This window comes from Ictidomys tridecemlineatus, chromosome 2, assembly GCF_052094955.1.
Source record: "Ictidomys tridecemlineatus isolate mIctTri1 chromosome 2, mIctTri1.hap1, whole genome shotgun sequence".
NCBI lineage: Eukaryota > Metazoa > Chordata > Mammalia > Rodentia > Sciuridae > Ictidomys > Ictidomys tridecemlineatus.
The window spans coordinates 28,533,886-28,547,659 of NC_135478.1; the positions used below are offsets into that span (position 1 = coordinate 28,533,886).

The window sequence follows — 13,774 nt, forward strand, 5'->3', positions numbered from 1 at the left end:
GTGGTTAGTCAAAGGTTAGGAAAGCAGAGGCTGTAGACCTCGATCAATACTGTCATAAGGATTTTATTAGCTTTGTATTACTACAACAAAATACCATAAAAGAATAAAGGTTTATTTTGGCTCATGGCTCTGCAAGTTTCAGTTCAAGACTGGGCAGCCCCACTGCTTTGGGCCTCTGGTGAGAGTGCCAAATAACATGGGAGGAACAAATTGCTTACTTCTCATGAGCAAGCTAAAAAGTAGGGACAGACTGAGGACCAGTGGAGTCTCACAATTACCTTTAAGGGCACCCCTCCTCCTAGTGACTAAGGACCTCCCATAATACCCTATCTCCTAAAGGAGGTGTACCAATAGTGTCACCCTGGGGGCCAAGCCTTTGACATGCAGACCTTGGGGCGGGAGTGAGGGGTACACTCTCCATATTCAAACCACAGCAAAGTCCTCCTACCTTCATCTCATAGGCAGAGGACTTCAAGAAGCCTAAAGAAGCTAGGCCACCTGCTTTTCTTTCTTTTTTAAAATTAGACACAGGGTCTTGCTAAATTGCCAAGACTGGCCTCAAATCTATGATCTGTGATGCTCCTGACTTAGCCTCCTGAGTGTCACTGTGCCTGGTTGTGATTTTTAATAAATGGTTCCTAACAGATCAGTCCTCTCTTCCTAACTCAATTATACCAGTCCTGATCAATGTTGTTGTTGTTCTTTTCCTGCACCCCACCCCATAGTGGGAAATGAACAGTCTCACACAAGCTAAGCAAGTACTCTACCACTCAGCTATACCTCTAGTCCAGGGTCTCACCAAATTGCCCTGGAACTTGCAAACCTCCTGTCTCGGCCTCCCAAGTAGCAATGTGTGCCAGTTTTCATGTTCTTCTGTCAATAGTCTTTATTTTTTTGTACTGAGGACTGAACCTAAGGGTGCTTAACCACTGAGCCTCTTTTATTTTTTATTTTAAGAAAGGGTTAATGGGGCTGCTTGGTCTTGAACTTTCAATCTTCCTGATGCCAGCTTCTGAGTTGTCTGGCAGTACAGGTGTATGCCACCACCTTTGGCTCTCTAATTTTTTAAACTTCAATACTAAACACCTCAGATGTTAAAAACAGTTGGAAGAAAGACTACCAAGAACATTCTGATAAGACCATGTTTTTTAATTGCCTGTGACACAGATACATCATATAATGGTTCAAAATCAATAGTCTGGCAGGGGTTAGAAGAAAACGGCTGAAAATTAGTTTGTGAATCCTTAATTTTAAGTGAGCGTATGGCAAAAAAGTTAAGGGTAGAATGGTCTCAAAACTGTATCTTCAAAACTAGCACCCGTCGCCATCTTTCATTTTGTTGTGATACAACTAAAAAGGCCATAAATGCTCCCCTGGGTCTCAGGTAACAGTTTCCCAAAAGCAAAATATCACTTTCTCTGCACAGTGGTGAAAGCTGGCATTTGGATGGGCTGAATTGGGTGGACAGGCTGAAACACTGGCTTCTTTCTCATTTCAGAGTGTGTTTTCACTGTAGGAAGCAGCTGATTTCTTTTGATGATCTGTAAGGCCAGCTGGGTATTACCTATAAAAACACTTTCTGTTAAAACACAAATACAACAGGATACCCACTTCTCACAAAGCAGGTCATCAGAATCCCACAAGGGAGGTAAAAGATGATCTAGAAGTGCCACAGTCTGCAGCTTTGGCTGGACACTGGAATCACACATCCCATTTCATCCATAGAAAAAAATGTTTTTTTTTCACAATTTATATATATTTTTTTGTGGTAATGGGGATTGAACGCAAGGATGCTCCAGCACTGAGCTATATCCTCAGTCCTCTTTTTTTTTTTTTAAAACTCTTTTTTTTTAAGAGAGAGAGAGAAAATTTTAATATTTATTTTTTAGTTTTCGGCAGACACAACATCTTTGTATGTGGTGCTGAGGATCGAACCCGGGCCGCATGCATGCCAGGAGAGTGCTCTACCGCTTGAGCCACATCCCCAGCCCCTATCCTCAGTCCTCTTTACTTATTTATTTTGGTACCAGGGATTGAATTCAGGGGCACTTGACCACTGAGCCACATCTCCAGACCTATTTTATTTAGATAGGGTCTCATTAAATTCCTTAGCACCTCACCACTGCTGAGGCTATCTTTAAACTTGAGATCCTTCTGCCTTAGCCTCCCAAGCTGGTGGGATTACAGGTGGGTACTACTACACCTAACTACTTTTTATTTTAAGACAGAGTCTCACTAAGTTGCTAAGGCTTTGAACTTGTCATTCTTTTGCTTCAGCCTCCCAAGTAGCTATGACTACAGGCATAAACCACCACATTAGTTTCCATCTCCAGAAATGATTTAAGAAGCCTGTAATCCCAGCTACTCTGGAGGCTGAGTCAGAAGGATTCTAAAATTTGAGGATAGCCCCAGCAATTTAGCAAGGCCCTGTACAACATAGTAAGACCTTGTTTCAAAATAAAAAAATAAAAAGGGTTGGGGATGTAGGTTAGTGGTAAAGTGCCCCTGAGTTTAATCCTAACTGCCCCAAAAGAAAAAATTCTGATTTAAGTTATATGTCTTGGGCACATTCTCTACCGTTTTGCCTGACTCTTAATTTTATTTTTTATTTTGAGACAGGGTCTTGCTAAATTGCCCAGTCCGGCCAAGTGTGGTGGCAAATGCTTATAATCCCAGAGGCTCAGGAGGCTGATGCAGGAGGATCCCCAAATTCAAACCCAGCCTCAGCCATTTAGCAAGGCCTTAAGCAATTTAGTGAGACCCTGTCTCAAAATAAAAAATATAAAGGACTAGAGGATGTGTCTCAGTGGTTAAATGCCCTGAATTCAATCCCTGGTACCAAAAAAATAAAAATAAAAAATAAAAAGGGCTGGATGTGGCTTAGTGCCCCTGAGTATCATTAAAAAAAAAAAAAAAAAAAAATCTCTCAGTTAAGCCTTAAACTTTAATCCCCCTGCCTCAGCCTCCCAAATTAATGGGATTAGAGGTGTGTATTACCACACCTGGCCTAGCAATAGGATTTTTTAAAAATATTTAGTTTTTAGAGTTATAGGTGGACACAATATCTTTGTTTTTTTTTTTAAGTGGTTGGTGCTGAGGATCGATCCCAGTGCCTCACACATACTAGGCTTGGGCGAGTGCTCTAACTCTGAGCCACAACCCCAGCCCTGGCAATAGGATTTTTAAAAAAGGTCCCCAGGATTTTTCCCCTCCCAGCACTCAGGACTTGCATGTTATGTAAGTGTTCTGTTGCTGAGCTATATCTTCAATCAATTCTGTATTTTCACAGATAAAAGGATTTAAGATACCACAATTCCTTAACTATGACATTTTCATTTGGAAGAATTTGATAGGCAATATCTTCAAAGAAGGTATAGTTTTAGTCCCCCCAATCCTCCCAATTAGGGATTGAACCCAGGGAGAACTGTACTAGAACTGAGCTATATGCCCAGTCCTTATAATTTTGAGACAAGGTCTCATTCATTAAACTGCAGAGGGTGACCTTGAACTTGCCATTCTACTGCCTCAGACCCCTTGGTCCCTTGTATTACAGACAGGCACCATTAGGGACAAAGTTATTATTATTTTTTGTACCGGGTTCTGAGCCCAGAGGTTAAACACTCAGCTACAATCCCCAGCTCTTTTTTTTTTTTTTTTTTGAGACAGGATCTCACTTAGTTGCTGGGGCTAGTTTTGAAGTTGCGATGTTCATGCTTCAGTTTCCTGAATCACTGGGTTTACAGGTATGCACCACCACACCCAGCCCAAAGTTGTATGTATGTATGTATGTACTAGGGATTAAATTCAGGGACATTCGACCACTGTTCCACATTCTAAATCCTATTTTATATTTTATTTAGAGACAGGGTTTCATTGAGTTGCTCACCATTTCACTTTTGATGAGGCTGGCTCTGAACTCAGGATTCTCCTGCCTCAACCTCCCAAACCGATGGGATTACAGGTGTGCACCACCACACTCAGCTCAAAGTTTTGATTTTTAAGAGAAAAAGCAGACGGAAATGATCTTGGACTTTTTGAAGGGATATAGTCTTAACTTGAGAGAAATACTCACCATTCTGCAGTTCAAGATAGACTGCCAACAAGATGGCCTCAGGGGGCACTTCTTTTGGATGGATCATTGAAGCTGCCTTTGTTCAAAACAGAAAGACACACATAAAAACCAACAGCTCAAGATACAAACTCCAAGCAACAAAAACAACAAAAAAGTAATTTTTAGATAAAATTCTCCTGTACAATCCACTGCAGTTCATTATTTTTTGGGGGCGGAGTGACCAGGGATTGACATAGGGATGTTTTTTTTTGTTTGTTTTTTTTTTTAAAATATTTTTATTTACTTATTTTTCGATGGACACAACATCTTTGTTTTTTGTATGTGGTGCTGAGGATCGAACCCAGGCCGCACGCATGCCAGGCAGGCGCACTACCGCTTGAGCCACATCTCCAGCCCCATAGGGATGTTTTTACTACTGAAGTACATCCCAGCCCTTTTTATTTTTATTTATTTATTTATTTTTTAAAAATAAGTTATGATTGCCATTATTTATTTATTTATTTATTTTTTTAAAGAGAGAGTGAGGAGAGAGAGAGAGAGAGAGAGAGAGAGAGAGAGAGAATTTTTAATATTTATTTTTTAGTTCTCGGCGGACACAACATCTTTGTTGGTATGTGGTGCTGAGGATCGAACCCGGGCCGCACGCATGCCAGGTGAGCGCGCTACCGCTTGAGCCACATCCCCAGCCCCCAGCCCTTTTTATTTTGAGACAGGGTGTTGCTAAATTGTTTAGGCAGCATGACTTGCAATTCTATAGTGAAGGTATTTTTTTTTTTTTGTACTGATGATTGAATCCAGGGGTGCATTGCCACTAAGCCACATTCCCTGGCCTTTTTCATCTTTTATTTTGACACAGGGTCTTGCTAAGTTCCTTAGTGCCTCAGTAAATTGTTGAGTCTGATTTCAAACTTGGGATGCTCCTGCCTCAGCCTCCCAAGTAGCTGGGATTACAAGCATATGCCAGCATACCCGGACATCATTTTATAATAGGGGAAATTTTTCTTCCTACTTAGATTTTATCAGGTTGAGGTTCTTAATCTTGGCTACCAGGAACACCCCTGACTCTAAACTTTAATCACAGACTCAAGGTCCGCTGGCTGCTCCACACCACAGATACAGCTGTATTTACATGTTGCCAATGTCAAGAGTTCAAACTTAAACAGTTGATAATACACAAAAAATGTCTCATTTAGCCTGTTTGACAACCCCCCCCCCGAAAAAAAAAATCCTGGAGGTCAGTTCCTTTTACCACTGAGCTAGATCCTGCTGAGTCCTTTTTATTTATTTATTTATTCATTTTATTTATTTATTTTTTAAGTATAGATGGACACACCACAATGCTTTTATTTTTATGTGGTGCTGAGGATCGAAGCCGGGTCTCACCCTTGCTAGGCGAGTGCTCTACCGTTGAGCCACAATCCCAGCCCCTTTATTTATTTTTTTAAAAAAATTTTTTATAGATAAGCACAATGCCTTTATTTAATTAATTTATTTTTTATGTGGGGCCAAGAATCGAACTCAGTGCCTCACATATGCTAGGCAAGTACTCTACCACTGAGCCACAATCCTAACCCCATGAGTCCTTTTTATTTTATTTTTTGTTACCAGGGATTGAACTCAGGAGCACTCAACCACTAAGCCAGATCCCCAGCCCTGTTTTGTATTTTAAATTTAGAGACAGGGTCCACTGAGTGGCTTAGTGCCTCCCTACTGCTGCGGGTGACTTTTAACCCTCACTCCTCCTGTCTCAGCCTCCCAAACTGCTGGGATTACAGGTATGTGTCACCGTGCCTGGCCCTTTTTATTTTTTTGAGATAGGAGGATCTTGCTAAGATGCTGAAGCTGAGCCAGGTGTGGTGGTGCATGCTTGTAATCCTAGTGGCTTAGGAGGGTGAGGCAGGAGAAAAGACAACCTCAGCAACAGTGAGGTCCTAATAAGCAACTCAGTAAGACCCTGTCTCTAAATAAAATACAAAATAGGGCTGGGGATGTGGTCAAGTGCCCATGAATTCAATCCTTGGTACCAAAAAAAAAAAAAAAAAAAAAAAAAAAAATAGAGCTCGCTTGCCTAGCACATGAGAGGCCCTGGGTTTGATCCTCAGCATCACATAAAAACAAACAAAATAGAGGTATTGTGTCTAACTACAACTAAAAAATAAATTAAAAAAAAAAAAAAAAAAAGGGTACTGAAGCTGGCCTGGAACTTGCCATCCTCTTGCCTCAGCCTCCTGAGTCACAGGGATTAGAGGCATGCATTACTATACCAGGTGATGTCTTCATTTTTAAGGAGTGAAACCTCATAGAAATCAGTCAAATAAAATAATTTATTGGTTTAGGCAACATGCTGTCCTTAGATCTGACACAGCATCAGCCAGCAGTTTTTCTCTGATCCAGCACTCAGGAAGGAAAGCCTGGGTTGCTATGGTCAGAGGTGTTAACATTATAGATTCCATTACTCAGTCTGGGTCTCTTTGGGCCGCAGCCTTTCCCTTATCTTATCAACTTTTTTTTTTTTTTTTTTTTTTTTTTTTTTAAATATTTATTTCTTTTAGTTATTGGCGGACACAACATCTTTGTTGGTATGTGGTGCTGAGGATCGAACCGGGGCCGCACGCATGCCAGGCGAGCGCGCTACCGCTTGAGCCACATCCCCAGCCCCTTATCAACTTATATTTCCCCATCTAGTGTCAGCTGCTTACTGCTTCCAGAGTATTCTGCTTCTTCCCTTAACCTAATTGGAGAAGGTAATTCTACAAATATTTACTGAACAGAGGTAAATGTGGGACAAGACAAGGGCTTCCTGTGACAATAATGCATGGAAGTAATAACAAATTTACCTAACGATAGGAAGAGAGACTAAGTGAAATGTGCAGTGAAAATGGAGAGAAAGTTTTTTTTTTTTTTTGTATTGGAGCAGGGGTACTCTATCACTGAGCCACATCCATCTCTGGCCCTTTTTATTTTATTTGATAGGGTCTTGCTAAGTGGCCAAGGCTGGCCTCAAACTTGAGATCCTTTTGCTTCAGCCTCCAGAATCATGGGGGATTACAGGTGTGTGCTACTATACTCACCTAGAAAGATTTTTTTTTCCAGTGCTGGGTATTGAACTCAGGGCCTCCACACATATTATAAGCAAGCACTCTACCTCTGAATTACATCCCCAGCTCCCCAGCCCTTGGAGAAAGGTGTTTTTTAAATTAAATAATTTTTTTTTGTGTGTGTGTGGTGCTGGGATAAAATCCAGGGTCTCTTGTGTACGCAAGGCAAGCATTTTACCACCGAGATGCACTCTCAGACGCAGAATATGTTCTTTTGAATAAGGAGATCTGGGAGTAAGAGAGACCTGTCTTAGTGCTTGGAGGCAGGTATTTGATATCCAGAAAATGGGGGGCAATGGTATTTATTTACTGCAGTACTGGGACCTGAACCTAGGGGCACCTGACCACTGAGCTACATTCTCATTACTGTTTTTTTTAAATATTTTTTTTTAGTTGTAGATGAACATACAATATCTTTATTTTTATGTGGTGTTGAGGATCAAACTCAGTGCCTCACACATGTGAGGCAATGCTCTACCACTGAGCTACAGCCCCAGCCCTCCCATTAGTTTCTGAGACAAGATCTTGCTAAATTGCTGAAGCTGGCCTGGAATTTGTGATCCATCTGCCTTAGGTTTCAGAGTAGTGGGATTATAGGTGTGCATCACCATGCTATGGTAAATGGCATTGAAGGATGAGGCTTGAATGCAGGATTGTGTGGGAAAACCAGAAACTTGCACTGGGTGGTCAGTTTCTGGCATACTAAGAGAAATCCCAGACTAGTAGGGAGCCTCATATAAGCAGGCCATAACCTTAAGTTTCTCATTAATAGGATGGGGAGCCCTTTGAGGGGGTACTAGGGATTGAACCCATGGGTGCTCTACCACTGAGCTATACCCCCAGCCTGTATGCATTCATTCTACTTATACTAGGGATTCAACCCAGGGGCACTTCACTACTGAGTCACATCTCCAGCCCTTTTTATTTTGAGATAGGGTCTTGCTATGTTGCTTAGGGCCTCACTAGATTGCTGAGGCTATCCTTAAACTTGCAATCTTCCTATCTCAGCTTCCTGAGTTGCTGGGATTACAGGTGTGCCCCCACTGTGCCTGATATAGAAAGGCTTTTATTCCTGTAACATCACTGAGGTGTAACAACTTAATGCAGAAAAGGAGATTTTTTTATACTCTACCACTGAGCCTAGGCTTACCTTTATATAAGCAAGAACATGGCCACCATTTTTGTGGATATTAAAATCTCTTCCCCCAAGTGGCTAGTAAACACAGGATGTTTACTATTCTTTGCATTAACCACAGTTTGCAATTTTTCATAAAATACAAAGATTCAAGGCTACAACATTATGAGATTTAATGGCACTTTGCCTACTGGCAGTTCAGAATGGTTAGTAGTGGGCAGGCTACCTTGGAAACATCTACTTGGAGGCCTTTGCAACTCCTAACGTCATTGTTTTGCTCTCCTAGGCAGGGTGGGCCTCCCAATTAACAGAGGTCCAGTCATTGGATTAACCTAAAAACCAAGGGACCAAAACAAAACCCCTTCAGACCCCGAACCAGGCCTGACCCCATCTGTCTCTCTCAGCAATTGTCAGCAGCCGTGGCCACCTGCTGTATGAGAACCTGAGTGAGACTGCACACACTACAACTTTAGATCAAAAGCCCTGTTTGCTGTAATTGGGGTACAGGGGCACTTTCATTTTCTTAAATTATTTTTAATTTTTTGTGGCACTGGGTGTCAAAACCATGGCCTTGTGCATGCTAGGCATATAGTCTATCCTAAGTTCCAGGGGCACTTTTAACAGGGCTGTTAAATATCTTGCCACTGAGAATGGTGAGATCTTTTACTTTTACCAATTTAACTCATAAACTCAACTCCTAGATAATATCAAACATGTTTCCCTGGATAGTGTGTCACTTAACTTTTGTGATTTTGGATGAGAAATGCTCACTAGATATTGGGCATGGTGGCACAAACCTGAAATCCCAGGAACTCTGGAGGCTGAGGCAAGGAAGGTCACAAGTTCAAGGCCAGCCTCAGCAACTTGGTGAAATCCTGCCTCAAGATACAAAAAAACACTAGGGATGTAGTTCAGTGGTACAGCATTCCTGAATTCAATCCCCAGTACCAAAAACGAAATGCTCACTAAATGCCACTAAGTTGACTAAATATCACTTATAATTATTTTATAGTTTTTCCATGGTAAAGCATTATCACTTTTAAGTGCATCAAGGTAATCTGAATAGGTAAGATTTTGGAAGCCATCAAAATCTCCTTAGAATAGGTTTAACTTTGATTTCAGTTATACAAGCAAACATGTAGGAATGTGTTCTCATGTGCTTCTGGTGAACGTACCATTTGGCACAAACTTTCTATAATAGAAGTCTTATATTCTGTATCATCTAAGCCTGGTGCAGTGGCACATGCCTGTAATCCCAGCAACTTGGAAGTCTGAGGCAGGAGAATTGCAAGTTCAAAGTCAATCTCAGCAACTCAATGAGACCTTGTCTCAAAATAAAAATAAAAAAGGGATGGAAATGTGATTCAGTGCTCCTGGGTTCAATCCCCAATATCCCCCAACCCCTCAAAAAAAGAGAAGATATAGCCTAATAAGTCTTATTATCATGGCTTAACAGAGACTTATGTATTCAATAGATATCTGCTGTTTCAATGTCCTTTGAGGGCGTATATCTTTCAAATTCTGTGAAATCAATGGTAATCTCAGTTCATTACTACAGGTATAGTTTACACCCATGAATTTTTCCAATTATGGGTAGATGCCTATACAGGTCCAATCGGAATAATCTTTGAGGCCTAATCATGCACCACTGCATCATTCAAATTCAGGTGTGCTCCACTGTGCCTGATATAGAAAGGCTTTTATTCTTCTAACATCACTGAGGTGTAACAACTTAATCCAGAAAAGGAGATTTTTTTATACTTATAGGCTTACTGTTACAAGTTTAACTCATAAACTCAACTCCTAGATAATATCAAACATATTAGTTACATATTGCCAGCAACTTATTGTAATGTGTCAACTTATTTTAGTGTGTCTCTATTACTGGCTTTCTGAAACTTGACTTAGAGTGTATTAAATTACCTTTCTGAATAAAGATTTACACAATTCAAAATTAAAATGCTTAAGAGAATATAGCAAAAAGTATCCCAGTAGTAGTACTCTACTCCTGCTGCCTCTATAACTAATGCTGCAGCTACTAGTGTATCCAATCAGAGATCTTTCATACATACACAGTACCATGCAGAAAATGGTTTATACCTCGCTCTCTTCACTCAGTTATGTTTTGGGTATCTTTACACACTAGTAAACGGAGTTTAAAACTACACTGTACTCAACTGTGTAGATGCACTATTATTTAAGTGGTCTCCTATTTAAGTGGTTTTCAATCGAGCCACATCCCCAGCTGTATTTTGTAGTTTATTTAGAGACAGGGTCTCACTGAGTTGCTAAGTATCTTGTAGTGGCTGAGGCTGGCTTTGAACTCAATTCTCCTATCTCAGCCTCCCACGCTGCTGGGATTACAGGAATGAGACACCATGCCCGACTGGTTTTCAATCTTTTGAAAATTTAATTATAAAAAAAAAAAAAATCATCAGGCTGGGCTCAGTGGTCCATACCTCTAATCCCAGTGGCCTGGGGAGGATGAGGCAGGATCATGAATTTAAGCCAGCCTCAGCAACTTAGTGAGGCCCTCAGCAACTGAGCAAGACCCTGTCTCAGAATAAAATATAAAAATGGCTGTGGATGTGGCTCACAGCTTAAGTGCCCCTAGGTTCAATTCTTGGTATTCCCCCACAAAGAAAAATAAATCATCGGTAAACACTCTACATTAAGTGTGTAGTTCATTTGCAATACTGATCAGCTATTTACCTTTCAAGAATATTTTCAAACTTGAAAAGTAACATTCCAATTCAATAAACTGACCAAAAGCCTCAAACAAAAACCAAACCATAACTCTCAAACCATTTGCTGGCTGCTTTACAGGAAGTTTCAGCTCTACCCACTGTGGCTTTACCTGGTGCAGACATTTTCGGGCTTTGTCATACTCGCTCCTCAGGCAGTATGCACTGCCAAGATTGAATAGCATCACCGTCCTGGCAGAGTTGACAGAACTGGGGTAGCACTGAGGGGCCCGCTTCCCAGCTGTGGAAAAAGCACAAACAGGGTGAACAGTCTTTGCAACGGTGAGGGAATAGCCCTTGAGGAGCCACTCACAATGAGGCACAGCACGACCTCTCAGGCAGACAAATGAAGGACATAGAAGATTTAGGGTCTAAAACTTGGGGATGCAGGCCAGGCCATTTAAATATTTACAAAGCTTTTTCTTTTCTTTCTTTCTTTTCTTTTTTTTTTTTTTTTTGGGGAGTGCTAGGAACTGAACCCAGGGCCTCATGCATGTTGGGCAAGTGCTCTACCACTGGGTCATACCCCCAGCCTTAAAAACTCCTTACTTACAGGATTCCATTGCTTCATTTTCACCCTTGTCTGATCCTACAAAGACATGAAAATAAATCTGAGGGACAGGGCAACAGAGCATATTTTCTAAAAATCTAAGTTTCCTTATAAAGCAGAAACCTAATATAATTAGTAACAATATTTACTTTTAATGTATTGGAGGTTCTATTGAAAGATGTGAGAATGCTACTATCTAAAATACACCAATACTGAGAGCTAAATTCAAGTAAAGGAATACCACATAATTTCACTTCCTCAAAAACTTAACCATGATTTAAAATTAACTTTTAAATATATTTTTATTCCCTCTTGGATTGGGGATCTGTGGAAAGTAAAAAATATACAATTCAAAATCAAATCCAAATGAATTCTCTAAGTTGGGGTATGGTGGCATGACCCTTTAGTTCCAGCTACTCAGGATGCTGAGACAGGAGGATCCCTAGTGTCTTGGTTTAAGACCAGTGTGAGCAATGTAATGAGATCTCATTTCTTGAAAGAAAGGGAAGGAAAGGAAAGGAAGGAGGACCTCATTTCTTTATAAAAAGAAAGGAGGAGAAAAAATCCTCCTAACATCAGTCTTTCAAAAGTAAGAATTTAGACTAAATGATCAAAAGGGTTACTTAACAAATATTACAGAGTAAGTACAACCCAAGATGTGGAAAGCCATCCTGATATTTCTTTCCTTTAAAACCATGACCTTATGTTTCTACACATCCTGAATTATGACAGAAAGGAAGTAGAAACAGTGACCAATTCTGATCAAATGTGTCCTCATTAACCTTGGTCCTGCTCATTTGAAGAGATTCCTAAGGAGACATCAGTGACATTCTCTGGGTTCAAGTGAGTAATAGCATCGGATATTCTGTCGAGAGAGATGAGGGCTTCTGCAGCATATAAATGGCCTAAGAACCTAAAATGAAAAAAAAAACAACAAACGTATTCCAAACTGAAAAGTAGGTCATCACAAAAATGTCCAATGGGTAATACTACCAGGTGTATTATATTACATTACAGTGGGTATATATTTCAAATATTTTATATCCTTGAATTAAAATCTCTATTTAGGAAAAATGGAATAACTGAGGGTTAAATTTTCTCTTTAAAAAACACCTTAAATATATAATAATTTTTATGTTAGTCAAATGGAACAAAGCACATACACAGCAATTAAAAATGCAATTCAAGCTGGCAAATTTGTGCTATTCTTTTTTTTTTTTAAAGAGAATATTAACACAAAAGGTAATAAAGTTCTTTTTTTTTTTTTTTTTTTTAAAAAAAAAGAGAGTGAGAGAGGAGAGAGAGAGAGAGAGAATTTTTAATATTTATTTTTTAGTTCTCGGCTGACACAACATCTTTGTTGGTATGTGGTGCTGAGGATCGAACCCGGGCCGCAGGCATGCCAGGCGAGCGCGCTACCGCTTGAGCCACATCCCCAGCCCGGTAATAAAGTTCTAACAAAAGAGATTCAAAACCGAATGCCTACTGTGTGGAGAATCAGAATCCGATTTTTGCCAGGTGTGGTAATCACAGCAACTCAGGAGACTGAGACAGGAGGATTATGAGTTCAAAGTCAGCCTCAGCAATTTATGGAAATTAGCAAGACCCTGTCTCAAACTCAGATTCCTTCAGTCTCTGCTGCTGGAAGACTCAGAAAGCACCACGGTGCCAGATCAGACTTTACTTCTAATCCAAGATTTTCTGCTTTCCAAGCCACTTATTTTATGCCCCCTGATGTGATATCAGACGCACATCTGCCTGGCTAATAACAGTCTGCTTCTTCCAGTCTCTTATTCTGAGCCATTTCCCCCATTATCACCTGACTGATTTCAAATAGTCTTAGATATATCATACTGCAATTCAAAAAAATTTGTGTCTGCGTGCGTGTGCATGCAGGGGTCAAACCCAGGCCTTGTACATGCTAAGAACATGCTCTTCCACTTAGTGACACTTGCAGCCCCTGCTCAAAAAAAAAATTCCTTTTTTTTAAAGAGAGAGAGAGAGAGAGAGAGAGAGAGAGAGAGAGAGAGAGAAATTTTTTTTATATTTATTTTTTAGTTTTCGGCGGACACAACATCTTTATTTGTATGTGGTGCTGAGGATCAAACCCAGCGCCGCCAGCATGCCAGGCAAGCGCGCTACCGCTTGAGCCACATCCCCAGCGCCCCTGCTCAA

The 13,774-nt window shown here is 40.5% G+C and overlaps 1 protein-coding gene across 5 annotated transcripts in view; it reads right to left on the reverse strand.

The window, feature by feature from the left end:
- Positions 1-1,128: 1,128 nt before the first annotated feature.
- Positions 1,129-13,774, reverse strand: part of Cnot10 (CCR4-NOT transcription complex subunit 10) — a 71,556-nt gene continuing 58,910 nt past the window's right edge. For 3 of the 5 annotated variants that reach the window (XM_040289912.2, XM_005317318.5, XM_005317317.4), the window contains 5 exons: positions 12,382-12,512; positions 11,603-11,638; positions 11,163-11,290; positions 4,073-4,148; positions 1,129-1,564 (listed from right to left, as the gene is read on the reverse strand). In XM_040289912.2, the coding sequence (XP_040145846.1) occupies positions 1,410-1,564; positions 4,073-4,148; positions 11,163-11,290; positions 11,603-11,638; positions 12,382-12,512 (526 nt within the window). In that variant the 3' untranslated portion in view covers positions 1,129-1,409. The remainder of the gene's footprint in view (positions 1,565-4,072; positions 4,149-11,162; positions 11,291-11,602; positions 11,639-12,381; positions 12,513-13,774) is intronic. The other 2 variants (XM_078038227.1, XM_078038226.1) reach the window with 1 other exon arrangement.